Consider the following 25390-nt stretch of genomic DNA (forward strand, 5'->3'; position numbering starts at 1 on the left):
TCGATTGGCTGGCGGCGCGTCGGGGCGCGTGACGCGCGGCGGAGGCAAGATGGCGGCGGCGGCGGCTGGCGGCGGGTGGGCCGCGGTGCGGGAGAAGTTCCGCGCCGCCCGCACGCTCTCGGCCGTGGAGTCGCGCAAGGACCCGGAGACCGAGCCCTACCGCTCCAAGTACAGCGCCCGGGCGCTGCTGCAGGAGGTGAAGCAGCTGCTGAGCGCCGCCGAGGAGGGCGGCGAGGCGCGGCTGCTGGCCGTGCGGCGGGCCGTGCTGGAGTACGAGCTGGGCGTCAACCACACCGACACGGAGGAGCTGTCGGCCGGCGAGGAACACCTGCAGCGCTGCACGCAGCTCCTGGAGCCGCACCGCCTCTCCCCGGACTGCGTCTCCCTCTACATACAGGCCCAGGTGCGCTGAGGCCCACGGGGCGGGCGGGGCGGGCTGACCCGGCAGCAAGCCGGGGGGCGGTGTCCGTGGGTCGGGCTGTGCCGTGTCCGTGTGCGGTGCCCATGGGCCAGGCTGTGTCCGTGGGCTGTGCTGTGGGGCGTCTGCGATGGGCTGAAAACAGGGGAGATTGGTGCCACTTGGATCCCCCGGAGCGCGGCCAGCTGTCCGGGAGCTTGTGCCCCGCGCAGAGCGGTTCCCGGGTGAGGGCTGCGGAGGGACGCCGCTCTCTGCCCGGCGTGCCGCTGCCTCTGGGCGTGCGGGGCGTCCAGACCGTGCTCTCCGAATAGAAACCGCGGGTTGGCAATCGGTGTGCTCGTCAGGATAGACCGAGACAGGGCCTGTAAGAGCTGAGCAAGAGGCAAGCACTGGAAGACCTCTTCAAGCTGAGCACTTAACGGTGCTGCCAAGAACAGATGTTCTTGATCTGTAGATTTGACAGTCAACATAGAATCACAGAATCATTTCAGTTGGAAGAGACCCTCGGGATCATCCAGTCCAGACATAACCTAACTCTAGCACTAAACCCTGTCCCTAAGAACCTCATCTAAACGCCTTTTCAACCCCTCCAGGATGGTGACTCCACCACTGCCCTGGGCAGCCTGTTCCAATGCCTCACAACCCTTTCCAGGAAAAATTTCTTCCTAATATCCAGTCTAAACCTCCCTGTGTGCAGAGCTTATTTGTGATTCCTTAATTGTCATTTGTTGTCAAAGTTGGGAGATGCTTTTGTTTGTTGCAGGATCCTGAAAAGCTAAATCGTTCTTAAAAGCTGTCATGTGTTTGCTTTTCAGCCTTACCTGGTATTTCTTAATCTATTATGTTTTATTCCAGTAGAGAAAACATAGTTTTGTAGTGTCGAAAAGCGATAATATTCACCTCTTTATTCTGAAGAAAGTAATACTGTTAGCAAAATCAGTTCTTATCATGTGAAGATTCACAGAAGGGCCTCTGCTCAACCTGTCCACCGTGGCAGCTGTTGTATGGTTACATTTCTAACTCTAGACTTGAAATAGCACAGTTATTTAGATGTCTCTGTCAAAAATGGCTGCTCTAATTAGAAAAGGCTCAGTAGTACTTCTTGTCAAACACTGCAAAACTGTCGAGGAATTCTGTGTTTATGTGGAAAGGCGCTAGTTATACAGATGTCTGGGATTCATGAGGTTATATCTGCTTGTCCTTCGTGTGATGCTTTGGGTACACCATGACAAATCTGTTACTCGTAGCAGAGATTGCTGGAGCAGCCGGTGACCACAACGTAACACCTTCCCAGTGTGTGTTCCTGGGGAGCTGCTGCGGTTGCGGCCGAGGGACAGGGATCCACAGTGCCTTTGAAGCGGTGTGTGGGAAGGCAGCACTGCTCCCTGCCGGACAAACGTGTGTGCGGATCCTGCTGGTTTGGGGCTGTTAGGACACCGCAGGATGAAGTTTCTGCGAAGTGCTGCGGTCCAACAGCAGACGGGCGCGCTGCCGCCTGCACTGCCAGCTGGGAGCAGGGCTGGGCAGTGAACCTGCCTCAGCTTTCCATCCCCAGGGCTCGAAAAGACTCGCGTATTTAATTAAACAAACATTTCTGATATAAAAGCAGTAATTGTCAACGGTGGCGGTACTTTTCCACGTTCCAGGATGTACAGAGTACGTTGTCATGGCGCCGACTTCTGTTTTGAAAGGAGGAGTGTCTCTTTTTCCTGTTTCTGGAGCCCTGCTTCTCATTTCTGAGCTGCTGCATAAGGATGTGTATCAGAGTTCCTGTCTAATTAAATTTGTTCCATTCCACTGCTTGGCCACGAGCAAAGTGTTTCTGTTCATAAACATCGTGCTGCGTGATGCTTTCATATAGAAATGACAAAAATAAATGGATTTGAAGAGGATGTAGGGCTGACACACAACTACACGTTCTAACTCCTTTGAAGGTTTTTTTCGTGGTCCTGTTAGCACATCAGACCTAGATTTTTACTAATGCCTTCATCTGATTAATAAAGGTAGAGGTATTTTTTGTAAAAGATGGGTTCACAGATACAGTCATGTTACATTGCTGTAACTTAAATTTGAAGGCAGCTTCAAAATCTGTAGCTTTTGTATCTTAACAGTTCTTTTAATCTCTTTCCATTATTGAAAATATACAAACGTTCCTTCCTAGAATATCTCTTTCCTGTCAAATTTTTTACAGTCACGATGAAAAATGTCTAATTCCTTGTCTGTTTTGATGATATTTTATACTATATAAAAGCTGCATGAATCAGACACAGAACATACGGTGGGGAACCAGTCGTTATTTGAACACACCAGTCCCAGTTTAGCAGAGCAGACACGGAGAGTGGCAGTGTGTTCGGTGACGTTTGTACGTATCTGCCGCGCTGTGAGAACCTTCCGCTGTGAGCAACTTGCAAAAGAACGGCTGGGCACAGCTTTTGCTTTTGAAATCCATTGCATTAGAACATTGTATATATAAAGACGAAGACTGATAAATTGTTTGGAGAAAATGTGTAATGTAAATGGAACAAAATGGGAAAATAACTAATCTTTTTCCTTTTACCTTTAGAACAACCTCGGTTTCCTGTGGTCTGAAAGGGATGAGATTAAAACTGCGCAGACTTACTTGGAATCCGCAGAAGCCTTGTATAACCAGTACATGAAAGAGGTACTGTGTTCACTAACGCTGCGCAGGCCTGGCTTTCGCGTGCCACTTACATGTTTAGTAGTCTTTGAAAAACATACAATGGAACTGAGTTTCTGCACTTTAAATTGGCTGCTACGATACTTTTGAAAAGTGGTAACAATTTGTGCCGTTAACAAAAGAGGCAAACTTGAGGATCACTTTTACTTTCAAAATAGACTTATTCAGGTAATTTTGCTCTAAAATACTGGCCCTTTTGAAAACTCTTGGAGTCAATAATCCAAAGTTGAGGCCAGCTAGAATTTGGCTTTTAATTAAGACTATTCTTAATCTTATATTGGAAAACCTGTAAAATGTCAGTGCGTTGCTTTTGGTGGGAAAAGGAAACAAAACTGTACCATTTGTATGGTTTGCTCCGACCATGCACAATATTTCATGGACGCGAGTGGTTTAGTTCCATATCCAAGAGGACAGCCTTAGAAACAGCTGAACCTCTCATGCATGTTAAACAACGTTTTGCGTCTGGATGCTGCTGTGCACCAACAAAGACCCCTTGTGCTATTTTTAAGCTCTTTGCAAAGCTGTTTGTCCACTGACTTGCCTCAGGGACAGTGCTCAAGTGAGCTAAAAACATTTGTGGCCTTAAAGGAGCAGCATCTGTGTTTCAGGACGACTATAAAGGCTGGACAGAACTTAATCAAATTGTGGTTCAGATTTTATGTGAACTTGGCTTATAGCATAGATGATTCTCCTGGAAATTTTAGAATGGGTTAATCTCTGTTGGTTACTGCTGTATTGCCGCCTTTGTAACTGTGCTGATCTGCAGTGACAGGAGAGGGAGGTAATGGATCCACAAAACAAAACTGCTGCTAAGAAGCCTGTCTGCTTATATTCTGCCCTCCGGATTGGTTGGTCTTGCTAGAGATACTGGATCTCTACAGACCCTGTCTCTGGTTAATTCCCCATGTTCCACTTAGATACATATACCAGCCAGGCATCATATCGTTGACTTCTACATCGCCTCTAAAAGATTCTGCCACTTGCTGCACTGATTATGAAATTGAACCAGCGCTGCCATATATATTTCAGGGGGTTAAACAATGCTGCCAACTGCTTCACCTTTTTACTGTGGACTTTTCTGGAGCGGTTAATTTTTGTTAGTTATCTGCACGTGTTGTTGGGTCACGGCCAGTGAATATTCCTGCTGGGCTTTACCACCAGGTCAGGGCATATGTATGTGACTGTCAATAAGCCCACATCAGATCACCTGTCACAATTTTTTTGCCACTTACATTTCAAGGCATTGTATGGTCAAAAGTAGCTATCCTTAAAGGAACTACAGGAAAGGGTGTTTTTGTGATAACTTCATTGGATTTGTGTCACGTTTCTCTGAAAAAACTGAACTGAATTTGACCTGATATGCAAAGAATTAAAATACCCCAGGGCTGAGGGAGCTTGTCTCGCTGCTTTATGGCTTACAACGAGGACCTGAGTTCCTTGCAGCGGTGTTTGATCTTTAGGATTTGTACAACCATGCCAAGATGCATTGTTCACAAACTATAAAAATGTGAATATACTTTTCTTAACAATTGCTCATTTTTAGGCCATAAAAACCCTTCCTGTCTGGGGATCTTTGATAAACTCTTGAAGATCAAGGCATTTTCCTGAACTGGTACATTTAGTTGTTTTCTAACTGGGTCTAGCAGGAACTGGGGCTGATGAAGTCTACGTGGTACAAGAGAGTAGTACAGCTCTTCCTGAGAATAATTAAAGGCGTAAGGCTTGCCATCAGCGCATATATCTGTAGCTATAGGAAGGAGACAAGGGTCTTGCTTACCGGTGTCATTTAAACTCTTTTCTTTGCAGGAATAGCTCTAGTCTTGCCAGAACGTATTGCAAATCTTGTTAGCAGGTCTGGTAGCCTTTGTGAGATTGGAAGGCTTTGTATCTAAAGAGAACAAGATGGAGGGTAATAAATTCACATCTTAAAAATTAATGAGGTATAAACAGAAAACCCTACAGATTAAAAGATCATTTAAAAAGTCTACACCTCTCTAGTAGGTCAAAGACACTTTTATGTATTTGTCACTATCTGGTTTAGACTCATTTGTTCATCTCTGAAGACGAGTAAAATATTTCCATTAAAAGCAAACAAACAAATCCTTTGAGAATTTTTTAGTGAGAAGTACAAACATAAGAGTACATTTACTTCCCTTTAAGGTGAGTGCATTCTTTACCCTTGATTCTCTTGCTGCCTGAGTCCACGTTATCTTATGAAAAATATTTCTCTGGGCTGCCTTTTATTTGTTGTCTTACTTTCTCTTGGGCTACGAAATAAACGGGGCTAGGAAAGGGCTGAGGAGGTTGCACAGGAAACTGGGCTGTGTTGCTTTTTGAGCACCCTTCCAGACGCACCGTGTAATGGACAAAGGGCACCTTTGTGGAAAGCGTTTTGGAACTGGCATCTGAAGTTATTCACAGTTACAAAGGAAATTAGGTAAGCACAGACTAATAAAACTTTACCATAGGCAATGTTAAGCTGTTGGGCTTGCCAGTTATGCTGACTCTAACTTGATAGGCAGTTGTTTTAAGGCAAGGTTGCACCCGACAATGCTGTACAGTGTATAGTTGTCTGTATAAGGATTCTGACAGAACTTGTATTTTAAAAAGAAAAGCCTTCTAAATGAAGTAGTTCACATCATTAATAACTTGCACGTAGGTCATACCTTATATTAAGGTTTAGCTGCCTCAACCTCCAAAGACATTGCCTGTTGTCTTATTCGTGTATTTGAAGGAATAGTCTTAGCTGGTGAATGAAGGAGTCACATTTCGCCGCGTCAGGTCTTCACGGCAGGTCTGCGGAGCGCTCTCTGCACAGACCGTTCTTTGCAGTACTTCCTGCAGCATGTTTTCTTGCCATCGATGAGTGCAGCTGGGCAAGTGAATGTTTCACACTTGAAGGCCTGCTTGGTATTAAATGGATGCTTTAAAAACCATTATGTTATTATACAAAACTAAGACACCTGGTTGTGGTCCTGGAGAATCCAGGCTGGGTATTCCTGGTGCACACAGCACGCGTTACTTTAAAGTACATCAGCAGAAGTCTTCTACAAGCTGCAGACCTTGTAATTCCGTGCAGAATTAGGGCTTTCTTCCTTTAAATCTCCTGAGTTTCGTGGAATTGATTCGTGACACTGAGATAGGTGTCGATGCATTAAGTTGTGTTCAATTTGGGATTGAAAAATGCCGATCCATGTGCAGCCATTAGAGGGAGCATTGTGTTCCAAAGACGGAGAAGCATAGTTCACTGACTGTATCGTGTACTCTGGCAGGATGGAAATCCGCCCCTGGATCCCAGTGAACATTTCATGGCAGAAGAAGAAAAACTCACAGACCAAGAAAGATCCAAAAGGTGAGCGTGTAGTTCATACCTAGATGATTATTGGTTTTTGCACGTATGAAGGTGTATTGGGGGACGGGGGGAGTCTAAAGAGACTGTTGTATTTTCCAGATTTGAAAAAGCCTATACACATACTCTGTATTATCTGGCACAAGTCTACCAACACCTGGAGATGATTGAGAAGGCTGCTCAGTATTGCCATACTACTCTTAAAAGACAACTTGAGTATTGTGGCTACTACCCAGTGGAGTGGGCACTCAACGCTGCTACTCTGTCCCAGTACTATCTCTCTAAGGTAACACACCTCATGTTTTCCTGCTGTAATTGTATCACAAATGTAGCTGTCAAGACAGACAATTGTTTAAACAACAGGTGTTTGAGACAGGGCTCCATGTCGAACTGAAAACGTGGTGCTGAAAAACCAGGAGTTGTGTTCTGACATGGAACTGTCCGTTTTTCCCAAGAGGACACAGTGGCTTTCCCGTGTGCTGTGATGGCAATGGGGAAATGGGCAGGGGTGCAGACGTAAAACCTCTGTAGTTTGTAAGTGTCAGTAGTTATGTGATGTGATGCTTCTAAGTAAAACTTGAAGCTTGTAATAACTTCATTTTTCATTGTTTCTTACAGCTATATTGTTTTCTTACAATGAAGAATTTAAAACCAAAAGCATCTGATACTGCACATTGTATGTTTCCTACAAATTTTGTACCTTAGCACATACTTAAGACTTGTTTGAGCCCATGTGGACATTAAAGCGAATATGTAAGATGGTAGCTGTTTGATTCTACACATCTGTGTTGAAATGCTTTGGGCTTATTTAGGTATTTCCATATTCCAGACTTTTCACATGCTTTTTTCTGATGCTTACAAGACTTCTGCCATACTGAAGCCAGTTAATGTTACTTTCAGTGGTAACGTGTAATTTCCATGTCTTTTTGATGCATTGTTAGCACTAATCATTAAACAATGCATTGCCAAATACGAGTAAAGGAACGGAAACCTGACATACCGTCGACTTGCATGTCCAGCTCACTCCAGCTAACACCCCGTGACACGGTCTTTACCACAAGACATCACTTCCTTTACCGCAAGGAAGCGATAGCAGCACAGATCAGAACTGTGAAGATGTTTGCAGTGTGTGTATCTAATACTAAAAGCAAGGCTTGCTATTGTGGCTGTGCTAGAGAGAAGATGGCTGGTTGGAAAACGCAGTATTCAGTGGTAGATGTAGAAAAATAGCGTCTTTCTGCCGGTGTCCAGAGGACCGTGCTGCGGAGCCTCGGTTCTGTCATTTCCCGAGGGTGAGGGGCTCGCCGAGCCGAGAGCAGCGCTCGGGCTGCTCGTGGCCGTGCTGAGCGCTGCTGTTTCTGTTTCAGCAATGCTTTATGGAGTCCCGCCACTGTTTGGCAGCGGCCAGCGTCATCTTTAGCCAAGCTGAACAGGCGCCATCTGCTGAAGACAGTAAGTTCATGTAGAAGTTACTGAATTAAGCATCATTGTTACATAATGATGAAGGTGAAGCCTAGCAATACATGCAAAGCTTATCCCAGTATCAATTTTCTAAAATCTTTTTGATTAATGATAAAGTAGAACCTTTCTGAAGAGCTGGTACTGTAGTTTAAGACTGGCTATGAGTAAACCTTGTGAGAAATCTCAAGTGCTTGTCACCGGTGTTTCAGAAAGCATACCAGAATAGAAGTGACATTTAAAACAAAGTCCATTTCAATAGTGGCAGTGAATCTGCTCACCCCGTGTTCTTGTACGTGTGCGTAAAACGCAGCTTACTTGTGCCTCCCAGTGATCAGAGGGCAATGATTCAGTAAACCGAACCAGATGCTTCCTGGGAATAGTTTTAAAAGAGGGGTGGAAACTGCAGGTCTTAAAACCCACAAATCCAGAAGGTGCTTCTGCTGCCGTTTGTTGCTGGATGCTGCAGCCTCATTAATGGCAGGTTTTGGAGTTGTAGCTCCCCTTGTCGCTTTGGGTATCGACGCGAAGGGGCAGCTTTGCTGTTCAGAGTGAAGATCAATAAAAGAAACTTTGAGAGAACTGACCACAATTTGAAGGGCCTGTGGTTACGTGATACGTGTCAGTACTCAAAATAAAACCTCTGGTTTAGGCTTAGTCTTTGCTTATGGAACTTGGCAGTTTTAAATCAATGGGGCTTTAACTTTGGAGGTGAGCAGGTACTCAGGGTAGCCCCTGTGGGAGTTCGTAACTCTGACTTCAAACAGTGAATATGTTGGTTAACTTTTAATGGTTTGAGACGTTTAGAACCCAAACTCTTTAGTCCATTGATGATGTTATTTCAGGTTAAAGTATAACCTGAATAGACGCAACAGAGTTTTATTTAATTGAAGTTCAGTGACAGTACATTAATTAAACTGCTTTTATATTTCACTTAGCTCAAAAAATGTAGAACTCTACGCAGTTGCCTTTCTTACTGTTTAAGTACTTTGAGGATGATGTCCTAAGGCTTTTGACTTTCAGGGAAACAGGGCTGTCAAGAGTCTATGCAAACCTGTCAGGCTGTTTAAAAACAGTGTATTGTGAAATATTCAGTAGGACTGAACCAGTGTTGATGGGCTTTCGTAGCTACCTGACCGCTCAATACTTAGGCCAGAAAACGATGTGATGTTTTCGGTAGGTGTGTTAGAAACATACAGTCAGTTACGGCTGCAAATTCGGGTGCAAGACTGGACGTGGTAGGTAAGAGTCCTATTTTTAATTGTACTTTATAGATTTCTTTTGTGATTTTTGGCCAAGTCAGCTAACTTCTATCTTGACGACTTGTTACACCAATTGGGAGTAGGGATATTTGTGTTTGTTTTAGCGGAGTAAACATCGTGTTTTCCCTTCCTGTAACAGGGAGGAGACTGCGGGGAGAACAATACAGAAGGCGTAGAGCTAATTAATCTTATTTTCATAGCAGGTAGATTAACCAAAGGCAGTTTCCCCTACTTTTCTTCCCTTTTTTGGTAGCAAGTTGGGGCCCATTGCACTACAAATGCCCTAATCATGCTCAGAAACAAGGACGGGTTTACTGCGGGGGACAATAAACCGTGGCAGGTGCTCTCTGTTAACCCCGCACCCTCCCCACTGGGAAGGGTAACCAGAGGAAAAGGGAGAGACACTTGAAACTTGGAAACAAAATTAAAAATGCTTTACTAATGCTACTAATAAATAGGGAAAAATAATACCAAATAAAGCAAATCCTGTATTTCCTGGGTGGCGCAGCTGCAGAGTGGGCACCCAGAAGTCCTGGGCTGCACCTTGCAGTAAACTGGAGCTGGAACCAGGCCAAGGATCACAGGCACAACAGGCAGGGTCCTCTTCAGATGCCGGCCATGGGCAAAGAGAGCCAGACCCCCGTGATCTCCCACGTTACAGGGTGTGTGACATGTACGGGATGGGATACCTGGTCAATTTTAGTCACCTGTTCTGGCCGCCCCTCCTCGCAAACACGAATTTATCAGTAACCTTGGCTGCCACAGCGAGCAGTCTAAGCCTGGGCCCGTTCTGCGTGCCCTCGCTGCCGTTACCGGCTCCGCGGTGAACGGTGGCTGAAACGCGTGCAGCCAAGTCCCGAAAAGTGCGGTGACTGAAGAGCTCAGCTGAGAGGAGAGTTCACTGCTGGAGAACTGGTCTGTTTGTAACTAAACCAGGACCCAGCTGGATCACAGAGAACAGGTTGTTCTGAGTTCCTTCTCTTGTTACAAAGAGACATGAGTGTCTTTTCAAGTAAAATGCCTTCAAGATCAAAGGCCTTCTTAAACATACATTATCATCTATTTTTTTGGAAGAATTAATGCATGATGAATCCATATTAATCTATGTTGTTTTTCTACCAGAATGACAGTTTACAGAATTATTCTATAAACTAACATGAAGAACATATTTCTACCTAAAACCAACGAAAAATGAAATACGAGTAATGTATTCTTCACGTGTAAAATGTGAGGTTCTTGCTTGAATGCTCGAATTTTCTTATGGTTTTTATGTATTTGTGTCCATTCAACAGATGAAACAGAACAAGACCAACAGGACCTTCGACAGAGGAGAGCTGAAATTGCAAGGTGCTGGATTAAGTATTGCCTGAATCTCCTGCAAAGCGCTCGCAAATTACTTGAGGTAACAGAAGACCTGTTCTGTAGCTGTCGTTCATTAAGAGCACAGTATATTTTTATGTTTGCAATTCATAGTTGGTAGCAAATGGTAAACAATTGCCTGATGAAGGATACAATAAACGCTTGCGATGCGGCAGGTATGTTGTAGCATGCTTGGGCTTCGGTGCAGCCCTCGGACACCAGCAGAGAGGGATCGGCTCCGCAGTGTGATCAGTGCGCTGCTTGTGCGGCGGCTCCGCGACCTCCCCTCCTTTGTGCGTCATTTCTTGTGCCTTGATTTGGCAGATTACTCCTTATTTAACTGTAATAATAACGTTTTAATATGCCAGTTTTGTGTGCTGGTGTTCTCATTCATTCAAGCCTTTGATTCGTTCAAGCAATCATTTCATTCATTTAATTATTCATTTAAATGTTTAAAACTCATAATTTGCTGAAATTCTTTGCAGAAGCAGAGCCTTTGGGCTTTACATTTATTGTCTTGGCTATATTGTCACACAGGGTAGAGAGACTAAATTGTCTTAGGTTTTTACAGAACAGAGACTGTCATTTACGTGACTTGTTTGTGAATATAAGGTCTAATATGGCAACGTGTCTGCTGTCTGGTTGCTAACTAGGTTGTATTTCAAAGGTAACTCATACATAAGATGATTTGGTGTAAGTCACTCATGTAAGCCACGTGCATTTTTAATTAGTGTGCTTTGTCATTTCAGGATAACATAGGAGAGCTGGATCCAGACAGGCAATCGGAGCTTAAAGCCCAAAGGAAGAAAGAAGAGGATGAGAAAGAGAAGGGCAGGAAGAAAGCTGTTCTTTTCGGGACGAGTGATATATGTGACTCTGTCCTAGCCATGGAAGAGAAAGTGAGCAGTGTATATCCTCTAGATTTCCAAGAAGCCAGAGAAATCTTCCTAGTTGGCCAGAACTATGTTCAGGAAGCAAAAGAGTTCTTTCAGGTTGATGGTTACGTTACTGACCACATTGAAATTGTTCAGGATCATAGTGCTTTGTTTAAAGTGCTTGCTTTCTTTGAAGAAGACTATGAGAGACGTTGCAAAATGCACAAGCGTAGAATAGACATGCTGGAGCCTATCTATGCAGACTTGAATCCGCAGTACTATCTGTTGATCAGTCGGCAGCTCCAGTTTGAGCTAGCTGACACCTATTATGAGATGATGGATTTAAAGGTGGCTATTGGTAACAGGCTAGAGGAGCTAGACTCCCACACAATCAAAAAAATCAATTCTCTGGCTCAGTTAGCCATCAAATATTATGAACTCTTCTTGGATTCCTTGAGGAACCCAGATAAGGTGTTTCCTGAAGTGCTCGAGGAAGATGTTCTTCGCCCTGCAATGGTGGCTAAATTTCATATTGCACGGCTATATGGTAAGCTTATTACCTCAGATAGTAAAAAGCAACTGGAAAACATGCAGACATCATTGGAATATTACACATTTCTGGTAGACTATTGTGAGAAGTACCCAGATGCTGTCCGTGCCGTTGAAACGGAACTAGAACTCAGTAAGGAGATGGTGGGCCTTCTTCCAACACGAATGGAGAGGCTAAGAGCAAAGCTGTGTCCGTTCATCTGAAACGCTCCCCTCGGAGGAGCGTGCGCGGTTACGATGGTACCTGTCAAACCGGTGCTGTGGGACGGCTCCCGTAGCGACGGGCGGCACGAGGAGCCCGCAGCCCGGCGGTGCGGCCCAGGGCCCGCACTAGCGTAACTTGTGAAAACCTCAGAGCCCTCCAGTTCGGTATCTCACCCACACTAATGGTATAAAGTTTAAATGTAAAGTGAAGTGAATGTCCAGCTAACGCTCATTAGCATTTGCCCTGTATGTAAATATAAACCTCCCTTATATTCTTTTCCTTTGGCACATGGTTCAGTTTCTAAATGTAGTGCTGTATGAAAATTGTTTCAAGAGAATCTGTTTCTCTAGGAAGATTTTTCTAAGAAACCTGAGGCACGTTCTCCCAGCTATAAAATATTTTACCTCTTCTGACCTTTGTCCCCAGAAGATGTTATCCGTATGAAGGAAACTTTGTTATTTTCCGTATTTATTTTGTATGTTTCTCAGTGTTTTCTTTTTTCCTGTTAATCAGAACCTAGTTGATAGAGGCTCAATAAATGGACTAGCTTGGCTACGTGCTTTTTCAGAGTCCTTAGAATTCTGTTTCCTTGTGTCTTAATAAGATACGATATATGTTACAACTTTGGCCAAAATAAATAGTGGTGAAAGTGTTTCCACAGGAGTGTCTTCAGTAAAAACACTCGAGCGGCTCAAGTGCCAAGGTCAAGATTAAGAAAGCAGCAAACTTTCTTGCTTGTGGTGGGAGGAGGTACCTTGGGATGCCGACTTCTCTTTTGCAGCTGACCTGATTCTTATTAAGGATCTGCTGGCCTGGCAGTGTTCCTGGTCTTATACGACCTGTTTCCTTCATTTTCTTCTAATTTAGCCACCTATTGACTCTTTATGGAAGACCAGGCTGCATTTCTGACCCAGAACGTACACAGAGATTGCCTTTGTATTTCTGTTGTCCACAGAAGGATTATGAACCAGGACCCGTTTCAGACAAAACGTAGGCTGAGGACATTGTCCAACCAAACACTAAGGGGTACGGTCAGAGATGCTGGGGAACATGGGGAAAGTGAAGTGACAAGGTGACAAAGTGACAAGTGCCACCGTATGCAACAGCAGTCTTGTCACTGTCAGGTTCACGGGAAGGTGTTCCCAGCCGTGCAGAGGGCACTGAAGGAGAGCAGTCAAAGAACCGGATTATTTCAGAAAATGAGGGGGGGAAAAATGACATTAACTGGGAGAGCATGACGGGAAACGATGCGCAAGCAAGCGTGTACATCTTCAAACGTGGTAAACTCTCCAGCTTGCAGAACTGGCTTGCAGAAGATTCTAACCACAAACAAACAGGCCGACTGAGGCGTGCTGGAAACGAGAGGCAGCAAAGCTCAACACTAGACCAGCCGCCTGTGTTCGTACAGAATAAGGTAGACAACGTGTGCACGTGCGTGTGCTGTTTCTGTTTCGCTAAATAATTGTCTAGTCAGCCTCCAGGAGTTTCTTTTTTGCTGTTCGATCTTCCGTTTGGTTTTTCCCATAGCCTGAAGATAGGGCAGCCCATAGTTTCTCAGTGAAACGGTTCTCAGCGCGCTGTAACTGTGCATTATTTTTATCTACGATTGCAATTAAAGCTAGCACGCACTTTTACCACAAACTCATAATTTGACAGTGAATTGTTTTCTATTAACTTTTACCTTCGTATTTGAGTAGAAGAAGGTGATACATAACCCCCCACCCCTGCTTTATTATTCCACACGTGAGGGCCTTGGAGCAAATTTTTTAAAGCAAGGGTTGGCTTACCAAACTGCACTTGTACTTTAGGGAAGGATAGACTGTGGGCTAAACCAGCTTATAAAATGACTTTCTTCTTTTCAAATAGAATAACCCTGTCATATCCTTCACACGCTGGTCTGAAGCGAGTGTTACACGTTACCTGCAGGGTAGGCAAAGCCAAATGAAGCATGGGGCTACATGTCCCTTTTAACTAGCAAGTTGTGTACAGAGGAACACCCCAAAGTCACCCAAATCCTGGGGAGAGCTCAGCAGACAGGGAGGAATGAGGCCATATTTAAGAGGTCCAAGAAATAAGAGGAACCGGAGCTCTTTTGACACAGCTGTGTGGTTGGGTCTGTGGTTTGGAGACCTCTCTCCTCTGAAGATATCCCAGAACGCTTCAGCTTTGTAACTGTTCCTGAAAACTGTGCAGCATAATGTACATACATTTAATATAAATGCATACGGAGTTACGGAAACAATGCCGAGTCTTCATCTCTTACAGTAAATGCTCAAGGCTACCACCAGCTAATTTATACGACCTGTTTCCTTCATTTTCTTCTAATTTAGCCACCTATTGACTCTTTATGGAAGACCAGGCTGCATTTCTGACCCAGAACGTACACAGACATTGCCTTTGTATTTCTGTTGTCCACAGAAAGATTATGAACCAGGACCCGTTTCAGACAAAACGTAGGCTGAGGACATTGTCCAACCAAACACTAAGAGGTACGGTCAGAGATGCTGGGGAACATGGGGAAAGTGAAGTGACAAGGTGACAAAGTGACAAGTGCCGCCGTATGCAACAGCAGTCTTGTCACTGTCAGGTTCACGGGAAGGTATGCCCAGCCGTGCAGAGGGCACTGAAGGAGAGCAGTCAAAGAACCGGATTATTCCAGAAAATGAGGGGGGGAAAAATGACGTTAACTGGGAGAGCATGAGGGGAAACGATGCGCAAGCAAGCGTGTACATCTAAGCTAAGTATGTTTTATTAGTGGAGACTGTGTTGTGCTAGATGCTCAGCACAACACACTACGTTGTGGTTCTTCTATGGTGTCTTTTTAAGGAAACCTTTTAAATAATTGCTCTTTGTTCAACAATTTTAGAGAATGAATTTAAGTAAGATTGTGTATTTAGTTAAAAAAAGAGGGGTGGGGAGCTTGTTGGATTAGGCAGCAAAGCTCCCTTCAGGAATGTTGAGTTTTAACTGGAAAGTATGTGTGAGGTCAGGCATTTATTTCAAAGATTAATTAAAGATTAGGTTCCTGTGAACTCCGTTTAACCTGCATTTCTGTTCCTTTTTGTATGGCAAAAAAATCTTGCAACTGAAACCTGCTGTTGTACTAGTTTCTTTCTCCTTAGCCAGCAGAGCAGCAAGGTTTACAAGTCCATGTTTGTGCCGAATTTGTATCGAGCATGAGATCTCCGGAACTAAGAGGCTATAACCTCAGTGTACTTCTTCAAATGGCACATAATATTCACAAGAAGTAATTTTGTTTGATGAAAAAGACAGTATTGTTTTAACTGAAATGCTCTTAATTCTCATGCCGGCTAGAGACATGGTATGTGTTACAAATGGGTCGATGGGGAAAGTTGTGCTGTGATTAAATATTTCAGAAGAGACAGAAACCAGTGTCTTGTTCTCTGTCTCCCTACAAGCCCATCAAAGGAAGCTCTTTTTTTCTCTTGAGGGGACTGGACCGGAGGAGAGCGGCCGGAGGTGACAACCATGTCTTGTGCCAGCTGAAATGCCTGGGGAAGCAGGGGGAAGTGGGCAGAAGTGAGCCCTCACTTCCCCTTCGCAGCAAGAAAACACGTCCCCGGTGTTGCAAGGGCAGCAGCCGGTGGCGGTTGCTGCCTCAGTGTGGCAAAAGCAAAAGGTGCCGGGGCTGGTTCGCTCTGTGTGCCCACCCAACAGCCCCTCTCTCGGGAGTGTGGGTCCTGCCTCGGCGCAGGTTCGCGTGGTCCTGGTGGGGAGGATGGTTTCCCTCTCTGTCTGCAAGATGAAGATGCCTCAAGTGTATCAGTGCAGTGCTCACACTGGGTGTGATTGCTGCTGCGCTTCCACGTCCGGAAATAGTGCAGGAGCCTGATTAAGCTCAGCATCAGACAATGAGAAACGAGACTGATCTTGTTAACGCATGGCTTTGTACATTTCAGTTTTGTTTGGCGTTTTACTTTCGCTGGGCACTGAGAGGGCGAAGATGAGCTTTTACTCCTGTTCTTTTAAAAGACAGAGCTAGTCAGTGTTACCTAGATGTTTTCTGTGGAACTTTTCATTAGCAAATGCGCAGAAATAGTCCCATGAAGGAGGACGAGGTTAGACTGGCAGCTCACAAGGCCAACCCTTCTGTAGTGTTGAAGTTACAGAACTAAAGACTGTTATGTTAAAATCAAGTGTTTAAATTTGTGGTGAGAAGTGTTTGTCAACTTTCTTTCCTCTTAAATTGCAACATCTTTGGCTACATCAGAATTTGCTGCAAATGACTAATGCAGATTTTAAATTTGGATTGAAAACTGCTTTTGTGTACTTCCCTGGAACTCTTTCCAAAGTGCCTGCTTGTAGTTTTCACTTTTGCTGTGTGGCTGGTGGTTTTTGGCTCTTCCCTGCCAGGGGTGGGCGTACAAACAGTCAGCGGTTTCCTGATGAGGGCTATTTGCCTGGCTGCCTTTTTCCAAACCCATTGTATGGTTGTATCTTCACAGCTGAAGATCTGGATGGTGTGCCAGAGTGACCGTCAGGCAGAGGGGATGCTAAACACAACAGCAAAACAGCAAACATGTTACTTCCCTTCAGAATGGAAAGTGTCTGTGGTATCAAGTGTTTATTGAGGGATAAGAGACTGGTAATGTGGTGCCTTAACACCACAACCTTTAATAATCCCGGTGTTTTTAGCAATGTTTTAAATGTTTAGTGCTTGAGGTTTTGGTATCTGCTACACACAAAATACTTAAAGTCTATTTGCATGCTTGTCTTCACTGTGAAAGAGACTTACTAGTTGACATCAAACAAGGATAAAAGGATGTCACTGTTTGGGGTTTTTTATGTCATTTTCTGGTGAAACAATGAGGAATTGGATGAGTGATTGAATGAAAGATTGCTCCATGTGTTGGAGTGAGTTGGTGTTAGTCACTGAATGCCGTCAGAGAACAAGTGCTGGCCTCAGCTGCTCTGAGACCTGTGGGTGAAACGCATGGGACGAAAATAAAAATTAACCAGATGACTTCCTCTATCCTAACCGTCTCAGAGGGGAGCAAGGGCAAGCAGCTCCCAGCTAGGCTCTCAGGCTACTCGGTGTTGGCCACGACATTCCTCCTGCTCTGCTGGAGCCCATCTCCAGGGGGCCAGTGGGTTCAGCACACACCAGAGAAGTTTCACAGTAGCTCCCTGTAAATGCAGGAAGTCTTGTGAATACTTTGTAAGACTCCTTTGAGTCTTACCTCCCTGCACTCTTTCCTGGAAACATGAGATGAGATGAGATGAGATGAATCTTGCCCCAGGCTTTGGCCTTCCCTGCTGACTGACCCATCTGAGGCCTCTTATGCTCTAAAAGAGGTGAAAAAACAGAGTGATTACAGAGCCCAGCACTTTGAAGTAGGAAAAAGCAAAAAATACTCCTTTTCCTAATTAATGCAAATTGTGTTTTCTAAAGGGATACTCTCATCATGAAATCTCCCGTGCTCCAGGGGCAGAGCAGCTTCGTCAGCGCCGCAGGCTGCCTCTGAACCGCTTTGTGCCCCAGCACTGTCCACCCAGAGCGTGGAGCAGACCCTTCAAAAGGCTTGGTGGGCTGCGGGGAGCACGGCTGACCTGCTCCTCGTGCCTTTCCCTATTTCTCTCTTCTGAGTGTCACATTTCAAAACAAAAGGATATTTCTACTAAAGCAAACACACTTAAAACTAGCTAAAAATGCCCACCTCTTTCCCCAACAGCTCAGTGAAGACTGTAAACCTATGACTTTACACGAGATGGGAGAAGCAGATCTGGTTCATGGGGAGATCTTCATGGGAGCATCTGTGCTTCCCATTCCTTTTCATCTTCCCAAATTTATTGATGCCCTTTCTCCCTGCACGTGGCGTGAAGTTTTATGTGACATTTGTGGTGCTTGTGCGTAGCAATAGGTTTGCACTCATGCAGGGAGTGGAGACAAGGGGAGCTGCTCAGGATGTGTTTAGGGCAGATAAAAAGCATCTGAAAGCTGCTGAGCAGCTGAGCAGCTCATTCATCCTGTGCTGGAGAAACCATCTCATGGAAAAATAGCTGTGTCTAATACTCGGGTAACAGAAATCAAACCAGCTATGTGTGCAGCAACGCCAACTGGTTTGCAATGAAAAGACACTCCTGGGCAATCAGTGCAGGAACAGGGCACCAGGCTTTGCTTTAAAACATCACCATCCCCTGGTTTCTTTCTCCCTAGTTAATTCTTAGCATTTTTAGGGGTGTTTTCCCAGTGAGCAGGTGCGTGAAGAGGACCCCATTCTGCCTCGCTCTGCTCTGCAGGTCCTGCTCCCAACAAGAGCTGATGCTTCCACCACAGGGCTACTCTGGTATGAGGTTTTTAAAGCGGGGAGGACGGCTACTGAAGCTGCCTCCCTAATCAGAAACCAGAGCTCAGCTGCTGTGTCATGTCTTAATGAGTTGTTGCTTTTAAATTATAGTCCTGAATTTACCAGCTAAAACCTCTGCTGCGCCAGGCTTCAGTGCATGGAGGCAGAAAGCATCGCAGCTCCCAGCATGAAGGAAAGCTGCGTTTTGCCCCCGAAGGACAGATCTGTTGCTCAGTCAACACTTGGCAGAGCGAGATTGCTGATGGGGAAAGGCCGTTGGCAGCTTCCCGTCAGTCGGTGCTGGTGTTTGATCTCAATACAGCTGTGGCCTTCCAGCAAAGATCTCTCCCCGTGTGCTTGTTAACCTTCATCATGGGAAAAACAAGTAGTTGCTCTTCTGTGCGAAGCAGATGGCAGTGAATGTCTGATTTTGTGTGATGCACACAAGCGTTAATGATTTCTTGCGAGATCTGAATCTTATCTTCACGAACCAGGTCCTGACACTGGCCTCGGAAGCAAGAGGCGGTGGCACGGGAGGCCGAGGGACGCCATGTACTGCCCTGCTGCCTGTGCATGATGCTTCAGGTCCCTGGGCAAACACAGGGGCCAGGCACTGAGCTCAGGTGTGATCCTGATTATGAATTAATCTTTGCTCTGGGCTGGATTTATAAATCCCCCCAGATTGACCCAAACCTCCCTCCTTGGGTTGGCTGCTCTGTGCTATTTTGAGGCAGGATATATTCGTGCTTTCAGTCCCCAAAAGTTGGTTGGTTGGTCGTGGTCATGGCGGAAAGCATCCTTAAACCTTGCTGGGCTGCCCGCCCCGGGGAAGCTCACTGCTGATGGGGGTGATTTTGGGGTGTTTAACAGGGGAGCTTGTGGGGTGTGTCTGAGATGGATCAACATGCTTGAGAGCCTGTTGGATGCCCAGGTCCAGTGGATCTTGTTCTACCTTGTTAGTGAGTGCTGGGGAAGAAACCTGTTCTGCCTTCCTGAAGGACAAGATAGGAACCAAACATTGCTACTTGTGTTCAATCCAGCTGCTGTTCAGCCACTCTCCCCTTCCCCTTCGCACACCATCTGACCTCTGTTTCTTTCTCAACTGTTGCCATCATTCTCCCTTGACCCCCTTTCCCAGCTCTGCTCATAACAGATTTAGCCTTTTCTGGCTGTTCTCCAGAGCAGTGACCTGTACAAATACATACTTCCCAGCGGAGCAAAGAGAGAGCTGAGAATTGCAGGCAGGGCCCAGCGCTCCGGGACCCCGTCTGCTCCAGCTGGCTTCTGGCTCTGCTGCTCCGCTGGGGAGGAGCATTTGAGGAGTGCAGGGGTGATTTAGTGATGCTACTAAATTACTCATTACTCCTGAAGCCCATTGGGAGATAAAACAGCTTGGAGAGTTATGACTAAGGAGCAGTTCATCACTTCAGATTTTGAAGGGGCTTAGGGGCTACTCATCGATTTCTCGGGCACATACTGAAGAGTAATGGGTGTCCAGCCGAGGGGCTGGGTGCGCAGTGCTGAAGCAGCCCCCTCCCTCTGCTTGCCCCCTGCTCCCCAAATTAATGCCTTAGAAAAATGCAAAGCTCTTAATCTGCTTTGCATGTGATTTGAAAATAATGGCAGCACTTCAGTGCACTAGTTGTAAAAAACGCTCCAGGATCAAGCCACATTCTCAAATAACTGCTCCTCATTTGTTTTCTTCTTTTTATAGGTTTATTCTGTTGGGGCATTTAATCTTCCAATCTATATGCACAGGATCTATGCAAGAGAAATATCATCCTATGAACCTTCCTTGCAGTTTCTGGAAGTTAATCTTGAGGTAGCTGACCTAGGTACAGTGACTGTCCTCTCCTCTGTGATTCAAAGTATTTCCCCTAAAACCCCCCTCTTAAACTCTGGAAGTCACACAATGGTGTGTATCAAGGTTAGTTTTCCAATATAGTATAGCTTGTATGCTGTTTTCTGGTTTGTTTTGTTTTGTTTTTAAAAGCATAATAACTTTGTGCAACTTTTGGCCTCTAGCTCAAGATGAGATTTTTTAATGTGTGCTGATTATTTGCATTTTATGCACTGAGTAGCTTACAGAGAGGTAACTAATTGCACAGCATTCCTCAGGCACCCCATGACACTCCACAGAAGGGCATGCTTTTCCTCTTAAGACTTGCACATCCCAGATGGCTTCAGATCTACGTCTCTGGTATCACTTCCACATTCCTAGGAAGGTGGAAAACTCCTTGCTTGCAAAGCACAGCGGGGTGCGGGCCCTGGTGGAGTGCAGGAGGACCGGAGGAGATGGCCACAGGCTGACACTGCTGAGGGCTCCTGACCCCATTAGGCAGGTGTATATGAGACAGGAGAGTGCAAAGTTTGCTTCGGTCTTCCCATGGTTACCAGTTGTAGAATCTCGTTTCCCGAGGTGCCCCGCTGACACAGAAGAAAATAACAAAACCGTGTGGCAAAACTGCCAGCACTACAAGTTCCGCCATCGGCTGATGGCACCAGACAGATAACTTGGCTCTGCAAGATTCCCCTTCAGATACGGGGGTTTTGCAGCTCCTGCAGGATCCCTGGCCCCCACAGCTGTGGGCACCGCTCCAGCTGCATCCTGCGGGGCTGCCAGGGCTGGTGTAGAAAAAGCACCGGGCTGGTGGGAAGGGCACAAATAGCCATCGGAAGGACGCTTTCTCACATGGGGGGTTGTTTGCACATGCTGGAGGGGCGCGGAAGGGGTTGGCGTGTACCTGTGACCAGCGGAAAATCAGAGGTGTTACTGTAGGAACGGCTTCCGCAGCCGCCAGCGCGCAGAGGCTGATCACCTCCCCACACGCATGTCTGGCTTCCTGGTGATGCTGAGCACCACCATAAAAAAAACAAAAAACAAAAAAAGAGTTGATGCTAAAAATACAAAGTAGAAAAGAGACTAGTGGGAATAACCTTTGGTGCCTGCCTTTTCTGAGACCCCTATTTTTCCCATGCCGGAAAAAACCACCCCCTGTGTGGTGGTTCATAATAAATTGCATCAAATCTGAACGTGTGGTTTGACCCCTTGGCCCAGCAGTAAACCTCAGCCCAGAGAGGGGAGCTGCTGGAGGGGTCTCCTCTGCCACTTGCGGGGTTTTGGTGGAGCAGCATGCCCTGTGGAAAGTGTCTGCTCAGCCCTGATCCCCACCAGGGGCTTCCGTGGACTTTCCACCATGTAAAAATAGCTCTACCACAGACCACTTACACTATCAGCTGCAGCATCATTGAAGGTGCTGGCAGCACGTTAGGCCCACATGCTGGTGCACCAGCTAATAGTATGACTAAGAAAAACCCCCGCCTCTTAAATAATCTTCTTGCATGTAATTTATTCTTAAGTGAACTCAAGCCTGGTTTAGTCCCAAGTAAAAAGTCTGAGACAGCTGAAAGGCAGCTTCCATAGATCTATATAAGGGCTTTCCTGGCTTTCCCAGCCAGGCTCCTTGCAGAGCCACATGCTGTCCAAAGCCTTTGCTGCGCTCCCCAGGCTGCCTGCACTGTGCAGCAATGAGCCACATCAGCCGTCCGGGCCAAGCAGATCTGCTGTGCCCCTTCAGAACGGAGAGGACTCCTTTCTACCAGGATCTACTCTCTAATTTTTTTATTTTTTCTTTTACTTGTACTGTGAATATCCAAGATCCTCCTTTAAAAAAAGAGGTGGGGGGCGGGGCTGTGGACGTGAGACTCCTCAGATAATTTACTTTTGTGGAAAAAGATTATTTCCCAGTCAGTGAAACTTGCACTGAATTCAAACAGGTGGCTTCCAACCCTGACGGACCGACACAGGCTTGAGGCAGGGAAAACTGCTGCTGCCAATGCCGAAACCCAGTTGTCTGAAAGCCGGGAGACACAAAGTGTTGCTTTTTCTCTCTGGAGGAAACAGCAAATGCCCCGGAGCCCTCTGAGCATCAGGCAGGTACCGGAGGGGATGAGGGCCTGGACCAGAAGCTGCCCACAGCGCACACTTTCAGTCAAGCTGAGGGTCCCAGGTTTGCTTTTTTCCTCCAGCAAAACTGGAGATGAAGGCAGCAGGGGTTATTTTTTTTGGAGTGATGAAGGCTGGGAGGGCAGAGTGCTGGGTTTTTCTGTAGATGTCTCACTCCCATCAATCAGGAAGTCGTGACGCAGGTTATGGGTTGGGTTTGAGGTTTTGGAAACCTTTTCTAAAAGTCGATCTCCTCGTCCCGTCGTATTTCTGAAGTGTGAAGCCGTGGTGAAAGCTGGTGGCGAGCTGGGGGATGCCGGCCAAAATGCAGCTCCTTATCAGCTGTAATGGGAGGATTTTCCTGGCTATTTGTTTAATCCTCTTTGTGGGATACACAGCACAAGGTAAAACGGGGCGGTTGTTCTCTCAGTAATCCTCTTTCTGGGCTATACAGTGTAGGACAAGTAGGCAGCCTCTGAATTTTTCAAACTGACCTTCTTCTAAGGGTAACAAGATCTGTTTTGCTAACATTTCATTTTCTGGAGGGGGAATGGTAAGAAAAAGTGCTTTTTGCTAGTGGAGCATTCCTGCGTCCCTTTCCCAGCTACTATGAGAAAAAGACTTCATAAAATAAGTTGCTGTATGTGGGTATATTTTCAATAGATATATTTCAATATATATTTTTGAACTGTTTCTTTCATAGTGGTCCGGTTACATACTGTTACTCAGTTACGTTGTTACAGAGTATGTAACAGTTCCCATGTCATAACTACTACAGTCTACTTTCTTGGGGAGGCAGGAAAGGAAACTAGTTGTAAGTATGAGGAAATTTAACGGTTTATTTGGTACAATATTGCAACACATAGCACTAAAACAAGTAAAAGGAAATGTCGATTCATGATGACATGTACCCTGAGGATTTGTTTCTCGTGAGAGAGAAGTGTTATTCAAGCATGTAGAGTATAATTTGTCCCCAAACCAAGGCTATGACAGTGACAGGCTTTCATTATGTATCTACCACTTGGAGGCTGATCTTTGAGGGATTATGGCCTGCTTTTTATACACTGTTTATTTGTAAATTATTCAGCTGCAGTTGTTTATTTTGTTGCCATTATTATTATTAAAAACTTCTTAATAATACGCTAAGAAGAAAATAAGTATGAAAAAGGAATATGCTGCAGAAGAAGCAGGAAATGATACATGCGAGATCTTTTTTCTCTTACAGAAGAGTGTAGGAGGTAGCTGAAAGCCATCTAGTGCATTATGGAAATATATAGGGCAATACAGAAGTGTAATTACACAAAGATATTCCCAAGAAACCAAGAAAAAATAGATGAAGTGCCAACAGGGGGAGAATGTGCCAGGAGGCTTCAGAACAAATTAATTACATGAGACCAAAAGGAAGCATGAAACATCACTATTTTTGTCATTACTTTGCAATCGTTACTTTCTCCTTTTGGTGTTTTTTGAAGACTTGCTTTTCAGCGACAACCCTCATCAGGTATCTGGGGGGCTCCGGAACTGAAACTGTGGGTTTACGTAACTCTGAGACGTGTCAAGGAGATGCCTGAATGGTCTCTCCTCTGGTGATGCACTCCTAGAACCTATGTAACCCCTGAATCTGCTCATGCGGCAGGTGGCTCTTGGCACGCCTTGAGTTTCCAACCTCCCCACCAAAACTCATCTCGTCAAGCTTGAGGGGCTGACCTGAGCCGGGCAAAGCCAAAGCAGGGTCAGCCCTGACCCTCACTGGAGCTAGCAGAGAGAAGGAGGGCGCAGGAGCCAGCTCTCCGCTGGAGTGGCTTGTCCCCAAGGGAGCTTGAGATACTTGTTCCAGCTTTGGGGAGAGCTGCAGGTAGCCGAGCCCGTGGGCTCCCCAGAGACGTGCTGTGCCGCAAGCCGGGGATGAGCTCGGCTGCGACATTGCCCTGAGGTGGTGGTTTCCCTCAGGGTTTCTAATTCCCCTGGACTTCCCAGTGCTGTGTGTGAGATGCACCTGACACCCCTGATAGCAGGGATGCTACTTAGGGATATCAGTAGCTATTTAAAAAATGTTTGCAGAGTTAACTTACTTTTTGGTAGTTGAGCAATCAAAGTCAAACAAATGACTGTCTTCCACTCCTTTAAGCTTTGCCGGGTGCTCGTAAAGTTAATAGGTCCTGGTGAATAATGTCCTGGTCCTGGTACATAATGCATGGCTGATTTCATCAGGTGCTCCGATGCAGAAGGCAAGGTACAAGAGAGTGAGGTGCCGACCCGACTCCTGGGCAGCTAACTGCATCGAAGAGACAGGGCCCTGGTTTTATATGCCCAACGGTGGAGCCAACAGGATCCTTCCTCCCATGGCAGACCCGTCCCTGTAAGTTCCTGTGCCGCACATTTGTCATTCATGTAAGCACCCAAAATGTCTCATATTCCCGTCTCAACAGTTGCGTCTGACCCATGGGAACATGAAGCTTTGGTGTGTTCCCTTAAGAGACAATAAAATAGTAAATCTGGAATAAACTATCTGCCACTCTGCATTTCAGGATGAAGAGATACCAGGAGCTGGGTGACATATTCCCGCTCTCGGACGAGGAGTCTGGCTCGGGGTCTGACGCTGCGGTGGAAGCAGAGCCAGCTTCTGGGTCAGGGCTTGGCAATGGCGACAGCTTCTCCGAGGCGAAGCTGCCCGTCTTCCCAGAGGGCCTGCGAGGCCGCGAGCTGAAGCAGAAGCTCACGGAGGAGGATTTGCTGCTGTAGGGCTGGAGACGGCGGCCTCCTGGTGCCGGCAGCTGCTCCCTCGCCTCCCGCACCTCCTCCCCGCTGCCTGACCCGACGCGACGGCCACAAAGCGATCTTAAATCAACTCCAAATCAATAAAAACTTTGCCTTAAGATCTTACTTTCACTAAAAATCTTAATGTGGTCGGAAGTCACCCTTTGATTTCTGTGAGTGGGGCAGCCTTCCCAGTCAGGGGGAAA

The 25390-nt window shown here is 45.9% G+C and overlaps 2 protein-coding genes and 1 long non-coding RNA gene across 3 annotated transcripts; 2 read left to right on the plus strand and 1 right to left on the minus strand.

The window, feature by feature from the left end:
• Positions 1-11: 11 nt before the first annotated feature.
• On the plus strand, positions 12-12752 carry KIFBP (kinesin family binding protein). The gene is made up of 7 exons (XM_005512778.4): positions 12-403; positions 2982-3080; positions 6389-6468; positions 6568-6751; positions 7833-7917; positions 10478-10587; positions 11294-12752. The coding sequence occupies exons 1-7, from the start codon at positions 50-52 to the stop codon at positions 12170-12172; spliced, it is 1791 nt and encodes a 596-aa protein (XP_005512835.3). The 5' UTR covers positions 12-49; the 3' UTR covers positions 12173-12752.
• Positions 12753-14900: 2148 nt separating this feature from the next.
• On the minus strand, positions 14901-24701 carry LOC135579791 (uncharacterized). The gene is made up of 2 exons (XR_010473569.1): positions 24500-24701; positions 14901-16687 (listed from the first exon to the last, which is right to left on the minus strand). It is a non-coding gene; the product is annotated as an uncharacterized LOC135579791 (long non-coding RNA).
• SRGN (serglycin) lies at positions 22624-25310 on the plus strand. The gene is made up of 3 exons (XM_005512761.3): positions 22624-22831; positions 24639-24786; positions 24956-25310. The coding sequence occupies exons 1-3, from the start codon at positions 22741-22743 to the stop codon at positions 25167-25169; spliced, it is 453 nt and encodes a 150-aa protein (XP_005512818.1). The 5' UTR covers positions 22624-22740; the 3' UTR covers positions 25170-25310.
• Positions 25311-25390: the final 80 nt, after the last annotated feature.

The sequence above is a fragment of the Columba livia genome, chromosome 6, assembly GCF_036013475.1.
Source record: "Columba livia isolate bColLiv1 breed racing homer chromosome 6, bColLiv1.pat.W.v2, whole genome shotgun sequence".
Taxonomy (NCBI): Eukaryota; Metazoa; Chordata; class Aves; order Columbiformes; family Columbidae; genus Columba; species Columba livia.

What these genes read in the sequence shown, in the direction of transcription:
- KIFBP (XM_005512778.4), top strand. Translation starts at nt 50, where the DNA reads ATGGCGGCGGCGGCGGCTGGCGGCGGGTGGGCCGCGGTGCGGGAGAAG. An exon ending in CCCTCTACATACAGGCCCAG is followed by an intron (nt 404 to 2,981) that starts GTGCGCTGAGGC and finishes TTTTACCTTTAG; the next exon opens with AACAACCTCGGTTTCCTGTG. An exon ending in GCGCTCGCAAATTACTTGAG is followed by an intron (nt 10,588 to 11,293) that starts GTAACAGAAGAC and finishes TTGTCATTTCAG; the next exon opens with GATAACATAGGAGAGCTGGA.
- SRGN (XM_005512761.3), top strand. Translation starts at nt 22,741, where the DNA reads ATGCCGGCCAAAATGCAGCTCCTTATCAGCTGTAATGGGAGGATTTTC. An exon ending in TGTGGGATACACAGCACAAG is followed by an intron (nt 22,832 to 24,638) that starts GTAAAACGGGGC and finishes TGATTTCATCAG; the next exon opens with GTGCTCCGATGCAGAAGGCA. An exon ending in CCCATGGCAGACCCGTCCCT is followed by an intron (nt 24,787 to 24,955) that starts GTAAGTTCCTGT and finishes TCTGCATTTCAG; the next exon opens with GATGAAGAGATACCAGGAGC.